Source organism: Bactrocera latifrons, unplaced genomic scaffold, assembly GCF_001853355.1.
Source record: "Bactrocera latifrons isolate USDA-ARS-PBARC rearing strain unplaced genomic scaffold, ASM185335v1 scaffold_173, whole genome shotgun sequence".
In the NCBI taxonomy this organism is placed as follows: Eukaryota; Metazoa; Arthropoda; class Insecta; order Diptera; family Tephritidae; genus Bactrocera; species Bactrocera latifrons.
Window position 1 is genome coordinate 632,403 of NW_017535219.1, and position 25,447 is coordinate 657,849.

The following is a 25,447-nucleotide window of genomic DNA, read 5'->3' on the forward strand; positions in this document are numbered from 1 at the left end:
AAAAACTCTTGCATTTGAACAGATATCTTCAAGAAATAAGGTGATGATGCGATGCCCGAAGAAATGGTTGTGATCGCATCACTATAGCTTATAGCTACCATATAAACTGATCGGTCAAACTCGAGTCCTTGTATGGAAAACTTATCCAAAGTTTGGTCACCATATACGAAGATATTGTTTAGATCGGGAAACTATAGCATAAAGCTGCCACATAAACTGASTGACGAAAATCAAGTTAGTGCATGACAATTATGACAAAAAGTACCTGGGAATTGTAAATAAAACGAAAAATATTTAATTGTTCTTAAATATTTATTTTGTCGTCTTCAAAGTATTCCCTACTAGATGTAATATACKTATGGCAACGATTTTTCCAGTCCTCGAAACACTTTTCATRARCACTTTTCCWTCAGCTATTTCAACGAATTTTGTTTTATCTTTTCGATCGACTGAAAACGAGTTCCACTGAGCGGCAATTCAGTTTAAAAAWCAAGAAAAAATCTCACGGAGCCAAGGCTGGTGAATACGGTGATTRATCGATGGTATTCATTGCGTTTCTGACTTTAAATTCGGTCACAATCGCACTCTTTTAGAAAAAAAAAAATAATAATTACTTTGTCTGGTTATCAAGTCGAACAAAAACGCGTTTCGTACCCAAAATATGCACCAAAATCATTAGAACGGACTCGCAAGAGATCTTTTAAGAGCGCTCTTACCATCCCTCCAACACTTGCCTGATTTCAAGCACCATAACTGTCACTTTTATAACATTTTCATCAGTTGATGTGGTCGAAGATCGTTCAGCACGAGGCATATCTTTAGCGAACTCTCAGCCGTGTTTGAAGGCTACGTACTACTCGTAGGCTTGTGAWTTTGAATCACTATAAGCCTTTTCCAATATTCGCTGCTTTCAGGCATGCATATACTCAAAACCACCACACAATCTCACCTCACTTGTTCCTGCTCACTATTCTGCAACTTTATTGCCTTTAGCCTCAGGCAAGTTTGTTTCATACTTAATATATCAACAACTACTACAGTCAAGCAACTATTGAAACGTCACAAATTCCATCAAATATTTCAAAATTACTTTTGTAATATAATTTGTATCAACAACGAGCCCCTCACTGAAAGCTACAGCTCAAGGGGAAGCCAGTTTGCACTAAGGAAGATACAAAAAGACGCAATGACATTACGCTTTTACACAAAAATTCAATTACGTACACCACCGCACCCGTTATTGGACAGCTGATTGTAATATAATTGGCACCGAAATATAAAAAGAATTTATATATAATTAATTTTATAACTAGTGCGAGAGACAGCATGGCTGCGTTAGTGATGGCACTCCGCTGCCGCAAAATACACGCACATAGTTAGATACAGAAGGGTACTTCCAATTCGCTAACTGTCTGATGCGCTGACTGGCTCGCAATACTTGCATKTCATTGCAGATGGTTTGGGGGAGGATGCAACGTGCGTACTGCCAGTRGCATGCTCAAATTTCAATTATCCTTGTCACCGTACTTGCAACATATAAATTAAATGGCAAGCATGCCATGTAGGAGCCGTTGGAGTTGATGCAACCGCGTGGCTTGGGGCGCAAGAAGTTTGCTAATCACGCTTAGTTTGCGCTTTACAGCTTTTCTGAGCACTAAAGTTCGCCAATAAGTGCTGTTGTTGCACGCTGCGCAAGTGAGTGATTTGTGTGCCGTTGTTGCTGACATTGAAGTGCGGGTGAGGGTGTGCCGTGATAAACTTGACAGCGATTTTTTCATAAATATGTTTTTGTCGTGAACGCTTGTTTGAGAGCATTTTTTGGTACTATTTTTGTTGGCAAAAACTTTGAACTTTTTCGCTTGCGCAAAGTGTGCTGTCAACCTGCGTTATTTATGTTTGCTCTGAATACAGAGCACTTGCACATTTCAACTGCAAACATTTTCTATTTGCAGCAAAGTTGAATTTTCGTGTAAGCTAAATTTATTATTTCGAAATTTTGCYGATATTTTAGTCATGCGGAGTTTTAGGAGCACCTCTAACTTTCACATTTACTATTGTAGTGTATTTGTAGACAGTGAACTTTTTTTGCTACACATTTTGTGTCTGAAAGCAATATATTTGAGGAGGATGAGCCTTACTTTTCCATAAGTAGGTTCAACATTGAAAATAATTCAACACTTGTTCAGGCGATAAAAAAATTGACATCCAATCGCTATTTGTGTTGTTTAAAGTAACTTAAAATATTCAACTCGACCAAAAAAATGGAATTCCATCGCGATCGTATTCGCGCGATTATTTTTTATAACCTCCGACTTCAGATACGCATCATAACCCGTCGTCTCAACTGTACATCTTCTTCATTGTGAACGCAGTAACTAATTTATAGGGTATCCAGGCCATACTTTTATTTGTGGTGTACCCAGAGAGGTCGGGATTTGTTTTAGCATAAAATTGTCTTGTTTTTAAGTGTTCGTCTAAGGAAAAACTCCGTAATAGCTTGCCACTCTCTCTCTCTGTATAAATTAGTTTTGGTACTTRAAATTTATAGATCTTAAAATTGAGTACGCTTGAAACCATATGTTTCGACCATTTTATTTCGAGTAAAAGTTTCTGTTTCAGTTTTATTTAACGTTTGCTTTATTTATCCATATCATTTGTTCTCCATTTCAGCTTTACGAGCAGCTTTGCTCATCCAACGTTGGTATCGAAGATATAGAGCGCGCATGGAGGTGCGTCGCCGTTATACATGGACTATATTTACAAATCTAGAATATGCCGGTGAAAATGATCAAGTGGAGGTAAGTGAATTGCAAAATATTTGAGAAAACGATTTTAGTGAATTTATTTAATATATTGGTTTAGTAACTACGCGTATTTAGTGAAATTCAGATTTCTTTTTAAATTAAAAAAAAATCGTTGTTTGGAAAAAATTTCAAAAATCGCAAATTTTTTGAAATATAACTTTTTTTTTAATTTACAAGCGATTGCGAATTTTTTTAAGGTCAAACAATTGTTACTAGCTCTAACATTTTGGCACTCCATAATTCCTCATTTCTAGCTTTAATTTTTTTAAAAAATATATGAACATTTTATTATATATAAAACTCAATATATGCTTAATGCTTGTATTGAATATTTTGAATTTTTTTTTTTTAAGGAAAATACATATTTTAGCTTTAAACAGCATTTTTCTTGAAAATCCACTGAAAGAAAATTTACAAAATGCATGTATATTTAAAATCATCCTTCAGCAACACATAACACTCAAATTCGCGTAAAAATATTCAGCACTTTTATTGTTTCGAAAGTCAATAAATTAAATTTAGCTGCAACACCGCAAATATGCTCGAAAATAAACGGGCGATAAAAGCTAAGAAAAACCGCAGAAAAATTAGCAGCAAAGGCTTTGCAATGTTTCTTAAAGCAAAATACATATATATGTATTAGGGTGCGTAAAAAAAAAATAATATGTGCTTGACACTTTGAAGAGCGGTAAATGATCTAGAGACTGAGAGTTTTTCAATTTAAAATAATTTTTTTTCATTGAGTTATAAGATTCTCAAGAARAAATGTGTCTTAAAATGATCAAACTTCAAAGCTTAATATCTTTTAAATGGTTGTGTTTACGAAAAAATCGTAAGAGATCATTMAATTTTATACAAAATATGTGAAATGCGATTTTTCCAAGTAGTTGGAAGCAAGATATGAAAATTTCTATCTTATAATAGAAAAAATACAAAACTCTAAGGTGGAACACCTTTCCGTTACAATACAGAGCTCACATTTGGAGCGACTTYCTTAAAGGTGTCTAAGAACCTGTTTTTCAGAGCATAAAGTGATTAAAAATGTTATACTTTTTTGACCCATCCCTACATGCATWTTTATGCATGCTTACATAAAAGGTGAATCGTCGATATGTTTACATGCTCGGCCCTCTTCCGTTCATTGGCCGTTTCTGCGCTGTGGTTTCTACTAATTGTTGGTGTTTAGCAATTTATTCACGCGGTTTGCATTTTTTTTGGCTTACATAAAGAGCGTTTTCTTAGAAGGCGAACACCTTACTTGCTAACTTGTCATTTGGTAGCTCAGTTCTTAAATTTGCGTCAATTTTTATAACAGTTGTATAAATTAAACAATATTCGGTTCATTAAAGTCGTTATAAATATAAGGAAAAATAAGTTGAAGTTTGATTAGTAATACGAAAAGACTTTTCGTCTACCCAATATTATTTTTCAAGAAATAGCTAGTAGAAGTAGAAGTAGCGGGAGCTGTTGAGGCATCCTTTTGACCCATAATGCAGCGCAAGAGATCAAGCGAGCTCTTTTTCCTTAAAGCTACCTTGTCCCTATTCGGTTCTAACATTACATCGCCCTAGCGGAGCCAATGTTATAGGGTTGAGAATCTTACCGACAGTCATYTGAAGTAGCTGTATGAAAGAAGACGAGGTGGAAACACCTCAGCACTTCTTTCTTGATTGTTCAGCGCTTGCGAAATTATAATTTAAACATTTGGGAGCTCACACTTTGAAATATCCCAACGAACGGTGGGAATAGACATTAAAAGCCTCAGCTAATTTTATTAGGTTTCTTATTATATGTTCCATAGAAATCCAGCTATTTTTTGTGGCTTCACAAATGACTGCATCTAGTAGTCCATCTGCGAGCTCTGGACTAGCCATCAAATCTAACCTAACCTAATCTCACTGATCCCACACCTAACTTCTTCGCATATGACACATAACCATAACAAATACAAGTCATTTTAGAGCCGAATTCGTAATATTTTTTCGGCATTGCTGCAATTAGTATATACATTGAACCATTCATCACCACATGTCAGCAATAAAAAATAAGCCAATTTGTTGCAAGGACAAGCCAGCTGACCTATTGTTTTTCCATATTCCATAAACATATTAAMATTTTTATTCACATATTTATTTACAAACTATTTACATATATCAACACTTCAACTATGCGGTGTAAATTATGACTGTTTTATAGTTTTGCATGCAAAGCTACTCGTATTATTTCCACATGCCGTTATTTCTTTCATACTTTCAAGTATATTTTATTGCTCTCTGCATGCGACTCCAAATGAATGCTGCAGGAAATTTCAAACTGTTGTTAAATAGATTTTTAACAAACTACTCAAGTCATATCAACCATACTTGCTGAGGACAGGTTTTTGACATTTCCTCGGAGAGTTTGAAAATGTTTGAAATCGGTTACTGGTTATGACTACTAGTTATATAACTTGTATATTTAAAGCTATTAAATGTGTGATAATGCACTAAATAAATAAGTCCGAAGCATTAAATTTAAAATTATAGTATACGTTGGCTTCAGTAAATGATCACCGGAAGCTAAATCGATTTCGACAAGTTCGCCTGCCTTATACCCCCGTAAGAAGTTGATTACTTATCAGAACTGCCGATATCGGTTAGCTATAGGATAGAGCTGCCATACAAACTGTTTGAAAAAATTCAGAACCTTGTATGGAAAACTTTGTCACTTGCCGAGATATCTTCACGAAATTTGGCATAGATTATTGCCTAAAATAACGCTACAATCTCATAAGAAATTACGAAAATTATCGGACCACTATAGCATATAGCTGCCATACAAACTGATCGTTCGAAATCAAGCACAGTATGGCAACTGTTTTATTTGTGAAGGGTATTATAGCTACAGTGCATTAGAATTTAACGTTCTTTCTTGTTTTAATATTAATTTTATTTTCTTCACTTATACACCATTATTCTTTTTCTTTGATGCAAAATTTGTCATTGTAATCACCWTAGCTTCACAACAACCGAGCAATTCACAAAAAGAACAGCTTTGGGAATTTTTCACTTCTATACTTCCATTGCATATTTCATTTAATCTACTCCGACTATTTTCCACGCTTGCAGCAGCTCCTCACCGCATGCTTGACCTTCGTATTGTCTGCGCGACCAACAAAAATACAAAAACAAAAAAAAAAACAAATTATACAGACTGCTTTGCTATTAAAAATTACACGCAAACGTGGAATGAAGACAAGAATGAAATGCAGCTATGTTAACCACGCCATAAACAATTGCATAATACAGTTGGTTGTTTAAGCAAGCGCGCATTGTGTGTGAGTTGCCACTTGCCACAGCAGCGCACAACCATAACACGACTTGTAGCGCAGTGYTAAAGGAAAGTGCGCTCATTGCGAGTACCGAGTACCGCACGCTAACAAACAGCACATAATTAAATGTGGTCGCTGCTGCAGCACTGTGTTTAATTGCGGTCCCGTGAGTCCGGCGCTAACTTTCTAATGGGCGTACTCACCCCGTCTGCGCTGTGCTCATTCACTTTTAGTTTTCCTTTAGTTAATATTATTTTGTTTTTATTATTATTATTATTTATTTATTTTTTTTTTTGCTTCACAATTTTCTCTTTGTCGTCGCTTTTGTTGGCTACCCGCAAAGCGCGCGTCCACGCAAACTTCCCCTGCCACGTTCGCCTGTGGTCAAGTGACCGCAGGCCTGCTGTTTTTGTTGTTGCTGTCCATTTTTTTATTTTCTCCAACCGTTCATTTCTAATTTAATTTCATGTTTCAAATATTCAATTTAGTTTTAATACGCGATATCGTGTGAATGTATGTATATGTACTATATAATATATGTTTGTGTGTGTCCACTTGCATTGGTGTGATCCTTAGCGCTTGTTTTCGTCCATGATTTACGGAAGAAAATTGCTGTCATAAAAATAGTGAAAGCACGAATCGGCAATTTATTTGTTGACCACCAAAAACTGTAGGACACCGCTCCTGGGCGAATAAATATACTTGAATGTACGTATATATATATAATTATATACTCGTATAGTATATGAGTTCATATAGTATAGTATATATAATTATTACTACACAAGCAAGCAAGCTTCGCGKGCACTTTGCGCAATTTCGGTCAAAACAATTTTACATTAAATTATGTTTWTTTTTCGCGAATTCCGTCGGAAATWTGAAGATTATCTACTTTGCTTTAAATCAAAAAAATTACTTATGAAAATAATATTATCATCGAAATGTAAAACAAGAAATTGGCTATAATGTCGCTTGAGTCAGCAGAAATTATAGGTGCGCTCAATTTCGACCCTGATCTGYTATATTACACCTTTCTGATATATTTCGTTAAAGCGACTCAAATTCGCAGCATGCTATTCCAAAAATTTGAGGTTAGTTTTTGATAAATATTTTTTTCCTTGTCTTTCCGCTCTGCAACATAGGGTCTCAAGGTTGCTAACTCACACGACTGACCGACTACAAGGGGCTTTTACTTTTTCCTTTAACATTGATGCATTGCCTTAAAACAGGGTATGTTTGTGAAATGCCATCTGAAATATTAAAATGCCTATTTGGTCTTAAGACCAAGGTTCCGTAGTATCGATCACAAATATGAATAAATACTATATAATATTCTTTTTCTCTACAAACGGACACAAAAGTTCATCAGTTGAATATATCCTTTGCGTGGTTTCGCTAGTTGTACAACCCAAACTGTGCACTTGGTCTTTCCATAAGATGCGTTGGTGCCCTTGTATGACACCCRTGGGTCTCGAGACGATGGAGATTTTCTCTGGAGCAACATCTTCCATGCGAAAGATATGACCAAACAGCGTATTAGTTGGATTTTTATGCGCTTAATTATATCCATGTCGCCGTAGAGTTCATACAGTTCGTGGTTGCATTCCGATGTCGSTTTCGGCTATGTCCGCTGCGCAGTCGCTCAGGAGCTTGTCGTAGACCTACGTACACTAGGTTCATAGATCCGCCTCGTTCTTACTACGATTTGAGCGGGGTGCGAGTGCATCTTCTTGCTAGCTCATCAGCTTTGCAGTTTCTAGGCACCCACATGAGTCTGATGATGAAGTAGCTTGATGCTATTTTTAGTAAGAATAGACACACCTTGACCAACTTTGAGCGCACAGTTAGCGASATCAGCAYKRATRTMGCCGCTCTGTTGTTGGAGTGAATGCTCGCCTCCCTGAAAGAAGCTATACTACTGCTATATTAATATGAGCCACTTGTGCCCGAAAAAAGGTCCTAAAGGTCTCTACAGAAGAATCCCCCACCAAGTTACCCTCCTAGCTTTAACCCATCCGACTTCTCCAGAAATAGCCGCCTCTGCAAAGCATTGTTACTGATAATAAGTACTGCTTTCAGTGAAATTCTTTAAACAATAAACAGTATGGTTAATTTAAACTGCAAACATTTTCATGTACACATCTGAAAATATAARAATTTAATCGGTAAGCAAAATTCATTTTTCCATACAAGAATGAACCTAGTGAAGCTTTGTACTTAATATTTATATTCTAAACTAATTAATTGTATATTTTTATATACTCTTTACAGTTATATAATTTCTTCAATGCACTGCTTACACACATTCCCGAAGCTGCTGCKGCCCAACGCCCGTCACTGCAAAGGGACTCAGAGGTCTCATTAGGTAATTGTTACAAAACTAAACTGCTAACACATACACGTGTACTTAAATTTAAGTTARTTCTAATGTAAGTTTGTATTAGTAATATATAGCAATTATATACATAACAGTTAAGCGTACGCGTACATGCATTTGTGTGCACATATATGTATAACAATTGTTGTGTGTGTGTGTGTGGGATGAAGACAGATTTGTTAAATTGTAATGCGATTGTGTGCTGCGGAAATCTTACTGACTTGTATGTGTAGATGTGTAACAGGTGCTCTCTAACTCGCACTTAAGTATTTAATTCGTCTTAATAATTACATGTGCCACTTTCATAATACCTTTATGATCCTTATCATACAATATCTTTAGTAGATTTTATGTAAATACAAATAGATTGTAGTCTATGCTCCTGCAGATACCATTTCTTGTAATGCTAATCTTTCATATATCTCTCTCATTTATATATATGTCTGCATCCGTTTCATTTCCCCCAACTACGCTCCTTGTACCATGTATGTGTGTGTGTAACGCTTGCGAATTGCTTGTGCCAAATTAAATGTTACACAAACTACAGCTTCAGATGTTTATTTCGATGAGTCAGATTTCAATGAGGATGGCGAATATCGTTCCGACAAGAATTATGATGGACCACATTTAAAATTTCCCTTAATCAAGAAGGATGTGGTGACGCTGATTGATGTGTTTCGCAAGAAAAAAGTAAGTACCACATTGGTTTGGTTATTAGAAACCCTWTAAAAGAAAAGTTATTAAATAGTATAGGACATCTGTCAGGTAGTTTGTGGTTACTAACCGCTTTCTCCATGATTCGGCAAGAAATATTAACAATTTATTATAGATCTTGGTTCTTTTTAGCAAATTTTGGCACTTGAACTTGTTTCCGGGCTATTTTCTAATACTGAGTTCAGATATTGGAGATATAACTGAACAGTAGTTTGATATCAAGATCTCTCTAGCCGTGGGTTATACACTACAATTATTATTACGGCAGAAAAACCTGTGTCTTTCACATTTTAAAAATTGAGGTTTAATCCTTAACTCCTTCCTGAAGTTTTTTCAAATAGATGTTAAAAACATCGATCCGTTTTAAAATTGTTGGGCTCACTTTTCTGCTAAAGAAATCGGCAGATATCATTCGGTTTAGTCTTCATTATCTCGACCAAAATGCTCGTATATAAAACTTACACTGAGAGAATTTTATAAATATAATTATATAAAATAATTTTGTATTACATGAATGATATACATTTTGTTGTTTATATTTCCCTTCCTTACAGTCTGATCGCCTACTGGCCAAATATGTGGGTGGTATACTAAAAGAGGCTGCATTTAAATTAAAACGACTTCCAAATCTCAATCAAGCATCAACGGCGATATCCAAGCAGGTGACAGTTATTGGAGATTTGCATGGAAAGCTGGATGATCTGCTGGTGATTTTCTATAAGGTGAGTGAGTTTGTCAGAGAATGAGAAATCATAAAGAAAAAATTAAATTTGGTGCTAGATAAGATGGAAAGCGTTCTCTACTTTTACATTTCGGTAACATTTTTAGGAAAAATTATTTACAAACCATATCTTTGTAGCTTAAATTATTTTTAGAAAATTTTAAATTCCCAATATTTTTCATTTAACACCAATCGCTAGAATGGTCTTCCCTCAGTCGAAAACCCCTATGTCTTTAACGGCGATTTCGTGGATCGCGGCAAAAAGGGTCTGGAGGTCTTCCTGCTGCTACTTGTCTGCTTTCTGGCCTTTCCCGGTGCCGTGCACTTGAATCGCGGCAATCACGAAGACTCTGTGATGAATGCGCGTTACGGTTTCATACGCGAGGTGCAGCAGAAGTATCGAGTAAGTACGCATAGAAAAAATTCAACTAAACTGCTATGCTTTCTCTCGCTATTATATTCTTATCAGTATCTTTGTGTTCTATTCGCATTGCTCTTACGCTGTATTCTTTTTCCGCACAGCGCAATGCCGATAAATTAATGATAATGATTGAAGAAGTCTACCGCTGGCTGCCGCTGGGCACCATCGTTAACAATCGGGTGTTGATTGTGCACGGCGGCATATCGGACACAACGGACTTGGATATGATCAAGAGCATCGACCGCGGCAAGGTGAGTTGAGCAATTTAAAATATAACAAAAAACACACACTTACACACTCCCTCACACATACTACAATGCACATGAGAGACCATTGCGTTTGACTAATGTAGAGGGATTACAAATAAAGCTACGTTGATAAAGGGCAGCATCCTTTGGGAAAGCAAACGACCGCAGCACATAGCGTGAAAAACAAACAAAAACGAGAAAACTCATTTAGCAATTTTATGTTAATGAAGTCCCTGACGTGCGTCTCGCTGTCGATTTTTATCACTTTTCTCATCTTTGTCCCTTTTGCTTGCACTTTAAATACACGTGTTATCCCTGTGCAAGCTAACAACCCACAACCGCATTTGGCTTTGCGGCGCTGTCCTGCGGTGTATAATTAAAACTACTCGATTAATGGCGGCTTTTTGCATTTTATTGCTACCTGCCGATGGCTTAATGAACTCAGTGGCATTGCCATGTCAATTACTCGGCGTCAATTAACAYAAAGATAAGGTTGACAATGCGTCGAAGGCAGTGCGTAAATGGCGTGTTGTTAACTTTAAAGTGTTGTAAGTGCTGAGCGGCTGGTTGCAGGCGGTCAAGAGAAAGAGAGGCAGGAATGAAAAAGAGCGAAAGCGAAAAAGACAGCGAGAGCGTGATGAAAAAAGTTGCGACAATGTTAATGACATGTGGCAACTGCTCAACGAATGAGTTAATATGCTTAATAACCCATACAGGCTTCGTCATCGCCGTGCGGTAGTCATGGTGCGCCACTGCGTATGCGTGATAATTTAATGCAATGCGAAGGCGCACCTAATTGTATACTGCAGAAGCACACTATATTCAAGTATGTGCAACAGGCATGTTCGTATGTATGTACATATATATAATTTCACCTGCAGTGAGCGCCTTACGGACTTGCCAATTAACTGTATTTATAGTTGCGAAATTATATATTGAATACAACGTATTTTACTATTCATTATTCTTCAGCTGTTGTATTCTGAAAAAAATATTTGATCGCTTAAGCTTTTAATAACGTATATTTAGCTGTTGAAATGGGTATGAAAATAAATTTTTACCGTCACTATGTTTCTAGGAGCATAAGATGGCAGTTTTAATACAGGGTTTTTCAAGCTTGAAACGTCGAAGAGTCGATTTAGTGATGTCCGTCTATCTATCTATTAATACGTTTCAAGCTCCTTACTTTTTTAGATATCGATCAAAAATTTTTTCACGTCATTTTCTCTGCAAGAAGCCTTTATATAGGGAAGTTTTCAACACAATTATGGGAAAATTTCAAACTTCTTATAACCTCGACAAGTCTTTCAATGAGGGAATTCATTTCAAAATTTTCGAAAACAGTTGTAGTAAGTTGCAATGAGGTATACCTTTAGGCGGCTCGTACGTTTGCATAATGAAATTTTTTTGTTGAAAACTTTCGTAAACAGTATTAGTAATTTGGAATTAGGTATACTTTTAGGCACCGCGTTTTTTAATAAATAAATTTTTAATTTTGGTGTTTGAAACTTTCGAAAACAGTAGTAGTTAGTTAGAATGTGGTATRTTTTTAAATACCGCGTTTTCTAGTGAAAAAAAATTATTATTCGGAAAAAATACTGTTAAGTTGCAATGAGGTACACTCTTGGGCTCCGCGTTTTTTTAATAACTAAATTTTTGATAACTTTTTTTGTTGAAAATTTTCGAAAACAGTGGTAGTAAGTTGGAGTGGGCATACTTTTAGGCGCCTCATACTTTTTCATAACTAAATTTTTAATAATTTTTTTTTTGTTATTTTGAAAAATAGTAGTCGCAAGTTTAATTTATTATAAATATTTTATTTTGTTGTTTGAAAGTTCGGAATTGAACTAGGATACATAGAAGAAAAATACTTCTGTCTACTCACTGCATATTGTGCTCTGTCTAACGGTAGTAAATACATACCGCAAGCAGTTGTCGCATTTCCGGTATTTACCGTTAAATTGAATGAAAAACGTGAAAACCTAACTAGCTACGGCATGCAAACATTTAATAAGGAAATAAAATGAGCAAATAAAGTAAACTCGATTTAAATGCCGACAAAGTAATGTCGTACGAACATGCCAATGAAGAAGAGCTGAAATAGTGAGGACAACAGGGTGGCAATTACGTGTACTGCAATGCGAAATGGTTAGAGTGGTGTTATTGTGCATTGAACTCTTGTACTGTCAGCGATATACGGCATGACTTCACMGGCGTGTTGGAAGCGAAAGCAATCAAATACTCATTTAAAATGCATTGGAAGAGTTTTCTGCTACTCAGCTGGTTGTATACTTCTGCAACTGATACAAATTGTAATTTTTTTTTTTACTGGAGTGAGTAAGCGTGACGTACCTGTATACTAGTGTATGAGACTTTTTTTAATTTCGCAAAAAAAGTTTTGAAAAATTAACTGTTGAGAGATTTCGATATAAGTCAGAATGTTTGATCGGTTTCATTCCTGGTGGGAAAGAAGGTTCTTAACTCAAATGAGAGGAGCAGTATTTAACTAACTACTGTTAACTCTTGATGCTTCATGTAGGGATTTTGTTCAGCAAGCCTTAGTGTATTTTTTTTAACGAAACAATTTTTTGCTTAACGACTAAAATGAACCCGATGTTTTTTTTTAAATAAAAAGAATTTCTGCTAATTGGCCGACTGGAAAGGTTTATTTCTCCAACGCACAACAGCAGTAGTTGTAAGTATCTTTCTCTCTCTCTTCCTTCGCTTCACCTACTAGGTAGTCGGTTAATAGAATATGAACCAACATACAAATATACAAATTCAGATAATCCGACTATCCACCCACCAACATCTCATCAACAATTTAATCAGTCTTTCTACTCTAAATTTCCCTAATTTACTAATCATTTTCTTCTCTACCATTTTTTCCGCACGAATTGTGTCGCTGCCGCCTTTAATCCCTATCACATCCGTTTACGTTKCGTTTCCGGTGCGGCGTATACTTCACAACATCTCCTCATTCTTCGTTCGCCACACTGCGGCCCGTAAATGTTTGGGCTTGAATGTTTACTTTTGGCGCACAGTATGTCTCCATATTGCGACCGCCCATCGAGATGGCTGGTGAGGACGGCATCGATAAAGTCGAATGGAAACAGGTAAGTGCAAATTACCTTGATTAAAAATTAAACAATTACATTTTGTTGTTACAATAACTGTTAATTAAGTATTGAGTATAGAACATAATCAGAAGGTGAAAATAATCATACAATATTGAAAAACAAGCTTCAAWATTGATGACAAAAAAGTATACTTATAGGTATGGAAGATAATGRTATGAGGTTTGCGAGTAGATGGTTACTTAGGGTCTTCCTTTCTTTGACAAAGTTATAGCTTGTGACTCTTAGATTCGCTGCTAAGAATTCGTGTTAATATTACATCAATTAGAGAGATCAAAGACACTTTTGAATTTGAAGAATTCAATGCAACCCCAAACCGCTGAGGCTTCCCAGAGTGGCGCGGTAGTTCAATATTAATTAACAATACTGGCTCTCCGAATATCTAAAATTAAATAAATCACTCTGGTTACTAACTTGGTTAATGCCATAAAATCTAATATAATAGTTAATTTTCTTCAAATGAAAACTGTTCCGCTATCTCTACCACAACTTTTGAGYTCTCCATAAGCGAGACATTAAAGTAAAAGCATATTAAGAGATAGCCATTTTTGCTTTAAAACATTTTGCATTGTGCTTGCATGTAAGTGAGCTGCAGTCAACTTTAATTGTATTACGCCATTATATAGACGTGCCCGTGCGCCATAGCTCGGTTATGTGAAGTACTCCGGCAAGTACATTGCATGCGGAATTTCACGTCTTCCTTAATGACTGCAGCGAAAGTGGAGAAAGTGCACACACGAACATATGCACATGCATCTCCAGTAGCCAAGCGTCGAAGCATAATCTAGGACGCTCGTTGCACGTTGCATTGTAAAGTGGTTGCGCGCTTCGAATGGCTGCTTGCAACCATTCCACCACAAGAAATTAGTCACGATTTTGCTTAATGCCAGACAATGCTACTAGTGCGCGACACGTGCTTTATATATACATATGTATGGAATACATACATTTGCATGGGTGAATGTGTACATGTATCTTTTTACATGTATGTTTATGTCTGTAACATGCTACGAGGAAACTGTTAGGTTTGGACACATGTTTGTTTTTTTCTTGTGCTATTGGGTTTCTAAATCACTCTAGAGATTCGAGCTGAGTTTTCGGAAAAACGTATGAGCTGACAAAAAGACGTTGAGGAAATTCAATTTCTGCTCATAATTCATCGTTTTTTCCAGTTGCAATGTCGAAATGTAAATTTTTTTCGGCTTTTACCAACTAAGGTTAAAAAAAAACTAGAAAAAAGTTATCTTCGTTTGCCCCGACGTTAGAATATCTTTCACAAATGAAAACATTTTCCGATCAGGAGAATTTTTTTTGGAGATTGCTTTGTTGTCCTAGACAATATTTAAGTAAAATTTTGTGAAGATTTCTCTTCAAAGGCAAAACTTTTCCGTGCAAGTACTTGTCTCCAATCGTTTAGTTCGTTTGGTAGCTATATGCTGTACCTGTCCGATCTGGAATATCTGGAATCTTGGATATTATAGAAATACTTCCGGTAATAATCCGTAACAAATTTCGTGATGATATCTTGCCAAATAAAAAATTTCTTCATACAAGGATATGTTTTTGATTATTCAGTTTGTATGGCAGCTATTAGCTATAGTGGCCCGATCACAACAATTTTTACGGATATTGCACTGATTTCTTGAATAATATTCCGTACCAAATTTCGTTAAGATATATTTTGTCAAATGAAAAAGTTTTCCATACAAACATTTGATTCCGATCGGGCAGTTTATATGGCAGCTATAGGCTATAGTGATCGCATTTGAACAAATTTTTCAGAGATTGTACTTTTGTCTTWAACCCATGGAAAATGTTGCAAAGATAGCGCATAAAATGAAAAAATTTTCSATACAGCACCTGTTTCCGATCCTTCAGTTTGGTTGACCGCTATTTGTAATTGTGGTCCGATATCGGCGGTTTTTTCGACAAAWTAGCAGCCTTTTGTAAAAAAGGATGCGTGAAAAATTTCAGAGCGACAGATTAGATAGCGATCAGATTTGGATTGTATAACGACAAAATGACTGGATCAACTCAGCTCGTCATCCTGTTGGGATCTCCGACATTTCACACACTCCGTGGCAAACTTAATATAACGTACTCAGTTTATAAAATAAAGAAGCTATAGTTTCATAGAATTTTTTAAAATTCTTGCTTTATGCCTCTACTCTCTCKCACTTTTATAAAGTTGCCATTATGGAAACATATTTCGTATTAAACGACATTATACTTGACAACCACTTAACCTCTTTAACTGCTTGTGCCTGCCTCGCCCATATATGTGTGTAAGTGTGGCTATAATGCACAAATTATGTATAGAAGACTGTCTCAGCGCATGCTTGAGTCATACTGCAACAACGCCATGTAAAAATGTACGCGTGGCGCATTACGAACAGGTAATTTATAAGCAAAACGCTTGCACTTGCGCTCATAAGACTTTATGTTTTCACGTGGAAAACGAAAAGAAACTTACAAACACACACACACACATGCACACTGATAGTCTCATACACCAGCTGTGTGTATCTGTCGCAAGAAGCAAGCAATATTAATAAAATAAACGGCGCCTTGCAGCAAAGACCGCATTTAAAGAACGTCACTGCACTTTGCTTTCCACTGCCACAAATATAAAAAAAAAAAACAAAAAAAAAAAAAAAAGAAACACAAAACATGGAATGCCATAACTGTTTGCATAAAATTGACTTTAAGCGGCATGCTGAAGAGCGAAGACGTGGCGAAAACAAAACTGCACAGCATATGGTCAATTCTGTTGTGATTTTATTCTGCTGAATTGCAGCTGAATTTTAATTGGGTATTATTATTATGGCTGACAGTTATTATACGCTTTATGTGTATATGTGTGYCGAACCCGCCAGAGAATTTGATACGCAACTCGCATTCGTTGCAGTTTTGCGCTAGGCGTTGTGCTCCTSAGTGGCTTGGGTGGTGGCCAACAGCAAAACATTAGTAAAACAGTTAAACAAATTGGTTATGTAAATTGAATTCGTGGCAAATGCAAATGTATGCAAATTAATTATCCTGCAGGTCAGCAACAAAGTTCAAGGCGGTGTGTAACAGGTGTGTCTGATTGATTGATGTGCAATCTGCACTGATTGTAGTTGAATGTATTATACGGTCATTCGTACGGCTTTAGTCCGATTGCTCCGTGTTTGATGACGGCTGTGCTGCTGTTGTGCTAGTGGGGCGACGTGGCGTATGAGTGATGTGTGTTGTCAAGCGTAGCTGACAATGATTGAATTGATAGTGTTTTTCGAGAGAGTGGATTGGCGAAATGACTAAATGGCTAGCAAAACTGGAAAAAAGGAGTAGAGAGTAGTACAAAGAATCGTAGAATGTAGAAGAATAGTCAAAAAAGCTATTTTGTATTTTTTGCAATTATCTGCTCAAGGTACGTACATCTAATGCGCAAAAGCTACTGCGATCGGAAGAAAAATCTTTGAGTTACAGTAAAGTTCGCTTTGGTACCGAACCCGCTTATTTAACCAGTATTTTTGGGCATAACACTGACTTCGAAAGCCTTAGATGGCCTTTGACGTATCAGACCCACCTAAGTACCCCAAAAGCTAGAATTTTGCGTGAGACATCTAAGCGTGTTATACTGTAACAATGAAAGCCTTTTATCTTCTGCCAAACAGCTATATCAGTTGTCATCTAGTAAAATGTTCCATCCTACTGCATGAATCCCGATCGGACATTATCCAATTAGACCACCCCCAGCCTTTAAAAGGTGTACCTAGTTGGAAGCGAAAAGCTCCCTAGAACTCTTCCGATATACACCGAGCCAGAAGAAGCTTGCGATTTCACAGCTGCTGGTAGTTGACCAACGTATGCTCAGTTGGTTGTTGTTGTAGCGCCGGAATTCCGTCGAACTGACAGTCCTTGACCGAAAAAAATTCCGGCTCCATTCCACTTACGTAGACCCGACTGTCGTGAGCAAAAACTTGGTCTGAGGTCGAACCGTCCAGTAAAACTCAAAASTAAAGTTTTCTATGCTTATTTCTTCAAATGTAATTCCAAAACAAATATCTGTACGTCTAAGAAATTTGGCTAAAAAGGGGAAAATCTTTCTCAACCTAAACTCTCAAAGCACAACCACAATATCATTCATATAACCACATCATTAACCTCAAACCATCTGCTTCTGCAAAACAATTTCAACTGCCAACATTGCGACACTCATACTTAGCCTACTTTGCAAATACTTTATCACCCAACGTTGACGGCAAATGCCTAACTCTACACATAAATCAGTTAAGAATTGTGTCAAAGATAAACTAAAGCGCCCCAAACACACATACACACACACGCATTAGAAATATGTGACCAAAATAATTCCTGACATTTGTGTTAAGAAAATAGCAAGGCTTATGTCAACTTATACGACTATTTGCGGCTGCAGCAACACATACACGCACATCACATATTCACACACACGAGTATATGCACGTATTTCGAATGAAAAATAAAGTGAAAACAAAAGTCATGCACAACAATTAGTTTCCGTAACGGAAATGCAGTCAGCAGGTGCTATAAATCGTCTCAGAATGTATGCTAAGTAGTGGAAGTTGGCGACAGGTGATAAAAGTGGTAAACTCCTTTGCACTTGTGTGTGTGTTCGTAAATTTGAGGTTTTGCGGTTTCGCGCCGACAAAAGGTTAGTCTACAAAAGTRAAATTGGTGACAAGAAACTTGCCGCCGCTAACCCACACGCACATACATATTCGACAAGAAGAGTGTTGCATTGAARCTTAAAATTTTCAGGCGTACCAAAGCGAAGCCTACTAATTATTTAAAGAGAAAAAAATTAATTAGAAACGAAATGTTACAGATGTTTGATTATATGGTCTGGACTAAAGTCACTAGGACCTATAATATCCGTAAAATCCTTCTGAAAAAAATAATCTGAGGGTATCCTCAACCCCAAAATTATGTCTGCTTTTGGCTGAAATCCCATCAGGAAGTCGACTGTAGATAAAATCGGAGAAAAATAACTTCATCTATCATAGTTCAAGCAGTTGCCCTTGATAGCTTCTTCTTCAKTTTCTTATATTCTGTTTACTGCTTGAGACAAAGTTGAGATTCCGGCTCAATRGAAAATATGGATTAATTTAAAGCCTAAAGTAGTTATTTATGCCTAGTAAAAACACCAACGATCATATTTATATCTGAACTATCTCTGTGGCATGCTCCATTTAATTGAATAAACTAGCCTGGTTTAGAATATCTGMGGTTTAGTAACTAGTATTGAGCACCTAGCCACAAGCACTGAGGCATAGTAAACCATAGACATGAGCTATCGGGTTTATAGAAATATCTAGATCTTCAAAGGGTGTAAAGTTCTTCCTTAAGGATTTATCTTCTCGTTTCTCTCTGTATGGCAATGCAATGACGACTACTACTGTTCACACGACAGTCGCGTGACAGTAACCGGTACGAACTCAGATTATCCGGCCAAGGACTGTCAACTAGGCATGTATCCTCGAAATTACTTTAGGCATGCTTTCAGCCGCTACAGSAACAACAACAACACCTAATTTTTCTTTATAAGCTCAACATTGTCAAAGAAATTCGTGATATACTTCTGCAGTAAAATACGACTATCGAAAGGGCTTTAGGGCTGCTATTAAAGAGTATTTGGAGAAGTATTTGCTTGTTGCTTGGCAATGCTGATAGTATTGTCAATGTATTGTCTATAGTTCTATGCCACTTCCAAGTGTTTAAGACCATACTAATGCCAGAATTCCTTCYTTGAGAGCTTTCAAACCTTAACCACACCTTATCGCTTTCATGTTTGCTGTAGCTCTACGTACTACTAATATACACCAGAGTGTCAATGATGTTACATTTCAAGTTATACCTCAATTTTTTTTCGCAACGAAAATCACTTTTTGCACACAACCAAGGAGTGCCTTAAGCCTACACMAGACATACTTGCAGATGTCTGCAAATGTATATGAAGTCAAAAGTGTGATTTTGTTGCCCTGCCTCGTCATAAATAGTTTAAAGTGACAGGCTTTGCCAGCTGTATTGTGCTGAAATAATTTGCAATGGAGACTCATAATTAAGCCTCAAGAAAGGAATGGCAAATACAAACAGACTAAATAAACGGTTAGCGGACTAGGCCGCAAGTGAAGGCCAGGCGAAAGTAGCAGCACCTGAGGAAACGTGTGGACATGCTATACTCACTATATACTTGCATGTTCACATATTTCTTGGCAGAAAGCTCGCAAAAAGAGCACTCTAAGCAAGGCAGTCACCCATTTGCATACACCTTCTAGGGCATGCCTGCGTGTCATGTCCACATGGCAGGCGAACAGTGAACATGTGCTGTCAGCTGCASTGTAGCGAAGCTAGTGCATTTCTATGCACGCCCTAAGTCAAAAGCAACTATGTAAGCATGCAGGCGTTTCCTGTATGAGGATGGTTTGAAAAATAGGTGTAAACACGGAGGAGGCAAAATTAAACAATTGAGACAAGGTTGTTGAAGAGATTWATACCGCAAGACTGACAGTTATCGAAAGATATTTTGAAAAAGGGTTATCAAACCGTTTAAATGTCGCAACTGAAAATTAACCGTTTTAAGGGATAACATCATGTAATTGTACTTAGGGGTCGCAACAGTGAAGCTGTTGAGATCCTTCCAACGCCARTTATACCGAGATTTCGGTAGACTTAAAGAATATTCTTACTGAACGGAGGATCGTTGATCACTTGTCTGCTGTAGTTTATAGTGGCTGTAGTCATCTTTCATATTTTGGACCAATTCATAAGACCATACATAAAGTTTTTAGTTTTTTTCAACCTCAGCTTACTCTTCAGCTCCATAACTTAAATATGGCTCTGTCATAACAGGTCGGTTATATGCGGAAGCACTCACATACTTAACATTGARGTTAATTTGGTTAATAATGAGATCAAGTCTAGAATGGTGAGAAGAAGAAAGAGTAAGCTGTAAACCATATGGAGAAATTATATACATAAATTAAGGAGTTATATGCGATAGTTTATTGGAATTCAAGTCATCAGCTACTATTTAAAAATTTAAACAAGGCCTGGGATGATGGGAATGAAGAAAAAATTAAAAACGTTGAACAAAATAGGCAGTCGCCTGGACGAAGAAATTTTATGCAAATTATTCTCCGCTTCCTAAATACTCTACCTCTCAAACCATTCTCGTATTTACACTCTTTAGCAATAAACTATGTCGCCAACAACAACACGCATGTCATTGGCACTAGCATGCTCTCATTTCTGCTTGCAGTGTCATGCAAMAAAGCAGTAATCCTACAAGCCAACGTTTCACCGACCACAAGGCGAGATAAAACAAAGCCAAAACAAGAAGAAAAAAACAAAAAAAAAACAACAAAAGAAATTGAAAAAGGTAAGAAAAATAAAAACCAAACCGGAAAATTCGCTTGGAAATTAAATTGCATGAAAGTTCACAAGAGCAGGAAGGATATGTGTGGCAGCAGGAAAYATCTATGTACTTAAGCATATTATACGCATGCCAGTCCTTTACCATGTTGCATTGTTGAAGAGCAGCAATTTTAGCTGAAAAACACTGCGAAAACGGCAAAGCGGAAAAGCGTTGGAGCGACAAGCTGCTGCACACACAGCTGCACAGCTGAGCAGTTGTAATATTGCGATGCTATTGCGTGCTTGCGGTGAGCAACACATGTCACGCAAATGTGCCACTTTATGAACACAAACTCCKAGTGTGTCATTTTATGAGCTTAGCTGCGATAAAATGAGATGAGTATGTCCAACTATCTGCTGGCTGGCATGTRCATATGTAGAAGAGCGCATGATGTGCTATAAGTACTTSCAACTGCTTTGCTTACTTCAAATAATTTCTAATTGAAATTCTTGTTACCGTTGGATGAATGGGGTTAAAGTTTACAAAATGTTTAAGGTATTTTACACTATGGATACTTTCAAAGCTGTTGCACTCGTATCCTCATTCACCCGGTCAATAAGGCCCAACCAGCGTAACCGCTGTCTYTTGATTCCCTGAGGCTTGTCAACRTAGCCGTACATCTCACACTGCTCAGCGTTTCATTGTCTGCCACATTCGCCGTTGCCTATAAGACTATAAATCTTCAGCGAAATCTCTCTCCTAAACTCGACTCAACAGGAGTTGTCATTGCCTTTGTGTCTATGCTTCTGCACCATATAACAGAAAGGAAAGATGTTGAACTGTTACTGTTTGACTTTTGTTTGTCGAAAAAGGACTTTACTTTTCAATTGCCTACTCAATCCAAAATAGCACCTGGTGGCAAGAATGATTCTGTGTTGGATTTCAAGGCAGCATTTGCAGCTCGTTATACATAGTTTTTAGGGAGGACCAAATTCTGACCTAGCGGTATTGAGGTAGCTCATTTTTGCGCTCACGAATAGGTGATGTGTGTCGATGTACTTTTCACGTGTCTTCGCTAATATTGGCGCATGGTGAATATTTGGTAAATAGTAGTAATAGGATGGTTCAGTCTTTCGCATACTGCGTTCAATAAGAATTTATATGGTTTTACATGTTTCAAAAAAAAAATTTTTTTTTATTGTCTTATTAAATTCTACAACATCTTTACAATATTGTCCCAAATTTTCAGTTTGATCCGGGTAATAGTTTCAAAAAAAACAGCCTTGACAAAAAAATCTTGCAAACAGGCTCTATTTTTACCCGAAGAAACCCAAGTAACCCCTTAAAGAGTCTTAGCCCTCGATAATTGACGCTTATTGTTGGTTAACCCTTTTTGTAAATTGGACAGAGCACGCTTAGGTTCTAATCATCGGACGTGGCATGTTTGAATAACTCGATCGGCAATCCATTAGCTCCTGCCACTTTGTTGTTYTTCAGGRTAATTGTCATATATTCCCTTAACCATTCTGGCATTTAAAGCAATTATTTAGAGTGATAAGGACCTTCGTTCCTCTATATTATGTATCCATACATTTAACTTTGCTACCAACTTCTTATACTAAGCTCATTTAGTCAGAAATATATTTTAAGATAGATACTTTACCACTTTAGAATTATTTACATTTGAATGCAGACAAATCAACAAATAGTCAGCTTAGAATAAACTCTACACGCAACCACTAAACAAATGCGTATCTCTTACCAAACCACTATATCMTGCCACAGAAAGTTTAACTTGCAGAAACTCTGATCTTACACCCAACACATACAAAATTTGCTAATTAAATTAACCGACGGGCTGCTGACCCTCAGATACTCATGAATATGTATAATATAAGTATATATATATATATACTATATATGCTGCAAATGTGTGGTTATATGAAAATTCGTACATCAAACTTAGCATTTTACCTYCCGATTTGCATTAACAGTAAATTAAAGTAAACAAAGTGAGAGCGCATTTCCAAATATTTACCTTACGTGTRTGCTACCCTTTGCCGGGTTCACACGTGCTTTTACTAAGTTCCTGCAAATCGCCTGCACGCCAAGTCTAACTGCACGAAACTTTTTATTTCCCTTAAGTAACCGGAGTTTCCTCATTTGCTTTTGCAACTTCGTGCTTCTGCACACACGTACTCTAGATAGATAGTGCCACCGAAATGCACCGTTATGCTGCGCAAATTTGTGTCAGCGCATGTTGGCGTTACTGTGCGATTGTATTAATGCACTTGGGTTATTTAGCAACCACTTTGACAGCTACAAATACAACATAGCTAAACATGTGCTCGTTTACAACAGTCTCAAGTAGATGCTCAGGCATTTTTTGGTTGCGTATATATGTAGTATTGTTGTTACTTTGGCTGTTGTTGCAGTTATGACATTCTTGCCAAATGTATGCTGAGTCGTTGGCAGTATTATATTGTAATTAAATATTAAACTTGCGGCAAGAGCGAAAATGTATATTTAGTGAGAWAAAACAATAACAAAGCTGAATTTTATTTTAAAATGAAATTTTCGTAGCTCAGTTGAAAAGTTTATATACGAAAAAACCTACTCAAATAAATACTGAAACTATTCCTATAAGTTATTGCATTTTTTACATTTTCTATGCCAACTTGCTATCTTCAAATATTTTACTTCTTCGGCTGAGCTATTTTCAAAATAATTTAATCAAGGTAACGAGTTTAGATTACGACTTAAAAAAAATATTTGTATATACCTCTGCATACCGCACTTATTATAAATTTCAAAATCTACAACCCTTTGAGGCTGCATGACGTATGAGTAACTTTTTACATCTTCAATACACAACTTAAACTCTTTGAAGCTACGTGGCGTATGAGTACCTTTTTATGACTTAGAACGCAAATATTTTCGTTATAATTAACACCATTTCATTATTTATTCCTCACTGAACACCAACTCCACAATAATTGCGCTTTTTCAAAACAATATAATTACTGTTTCCAGCCAAAAATGGTTTTGCTTCGACTTTTCTTAAAAAATATTACACAACCTTGATGACAATTCGACCAGAATAAAGTACACCCTTAGGCGCATTAACCCAGTTTAGCAGATTTCGCTGGAATCASTGCAAAAAGCAGAAAGGCGCACAATTAGCGCGAAATGTACACAGAGCCATTATATAATTACAGCTTTTTAAAGCGGCAAATATAAAAAAGAGTTGTGCACACAATTTACTGAACAAACACATTGCCAAGACAAAAAGTCGGAATTCTTTGCATGGAAAATTGCTGGTTGAAAGCAAAAAATGGTTTTGGTTGTGTGTACATGCGCATTAAAAGTCAATTTCTAAGAAACACTCTCAGCACAATATCTATTTAATGAATTGCAGTCGCGCCTTTTGGGTGTTGCGGCGCCGTTAAATAATGAATGAGTGCCAATTACGAAATAAATGCCACGATAAAAAATTGTATGTGTGTCAAGCGTTTACTTTAGATGTGGGAAAGACATATTTTTATAGATGCTTCTACTGATTCTTAATTGATAAAATTCAGAAAAACATAACTGGATGAGGAAATTATTAGAAAGAAAGARATCAGTGTTGAATGGATTTAAGAAAATGTAGGTTAGAAGTACAAACGTTAGTTTTGGATGTACAGAGGCTATAATATCCTTCATGGGTGCTTTTCTTGTATTATTAAAGGTTGTAACAAAATGGAATCTTTATCTTGAGCGGTCAGTTTGTATGCAACTATGTGCTACAGTAGCTTAATTTGAATACATTATACCTGCGGTAATAAACTGTACCAAATTTCATGAAGTTATACTGCCATATAAACAAGTTTTTCATACATGCACTCTACTTTCATTAAGTGGTTTGTATGGCAGCTATATGCTATAGTTTCCCGATTTAAAAAACTTCTTCAGAGATTGTAGCGATGCCTTGGATAATAATATAAGCCAAGTTTTGTGAAAATATCTCCTCAAATAGAAAAGTTTTCCATGCATCGACTTGACCGATCCCTTTGTATGACAGCTGTATACTATAGTTGTCCGATCTGAACAATATGTTTGGTGATTATAGTTTTGCTTTAAATAATTGTCCGTGCCAAATTGCGTGCAGATATACTTGAAAATAAACATTTTTTCCTTACAAGAACCTGATTTTGATCGGACATTTTGTATAACAGCTATATGCAGTAGTGGCTCGATATCGCCCGTGCCGACAACAGTTCAATTTCTTGCGGAGAAACAGACCTGTGTAAAATTTCAGATTGATAACTCAATAACTGAGGAACTATGTTGCATAT

The 25,447-nt window shown here is 36.6% G+C and overlaps 1 protein-coding gene across 4 annotated transcripts in view; it reads left to right on the forward strand.

Annotated features, from left to right (window-relative positions):
- LOC108967037 (serine/threonine-protein phosphatase rdgC) overlaps positions 1-25,447 on the forward strand; it is a 58,989-nt gene that overhangs the window by 28,442 nt on the left and 5,100 nt on the right. For 3 of the 4 annotated variants that reach the window (XR_001993227.1, XR_001993228.1, XM_018930250.1), the window contains exons 2-8: positions 2,671-2,798; positions 8,386-8,479; positions 9,039-9,181; positions 9,760-9,927; positions 10,126-10,329; positions 10,449-10,598; positions 13,640-13,711. Coding sequence is in view for 2 of the 4 variants with exons in the window: in XM_018930250.1 (XP_018785795.1) it covers positions 2,671-2,798; positions 8,386-8,479; positions 9,039-9,181; positions 9,760-9,927; positions 10,126-10,329; positions 10,449-10,598; positions 13,640-13,711 (959 nt within the window). In the remaining 2 variants the exon portion in view is untranslated. The remainder of the gene's footprint in view (positions 1-2,670; positions 2,799-8,385; positions 8,480-9,038; positions 9,182-9,759; positions 9,928-10,125; positions 10,330-10,448; positions 10,599-13,639; positions 13,712-25,447) is intronic. The other variant, XM_018930251.1, reaches the window with a different exon arrangement.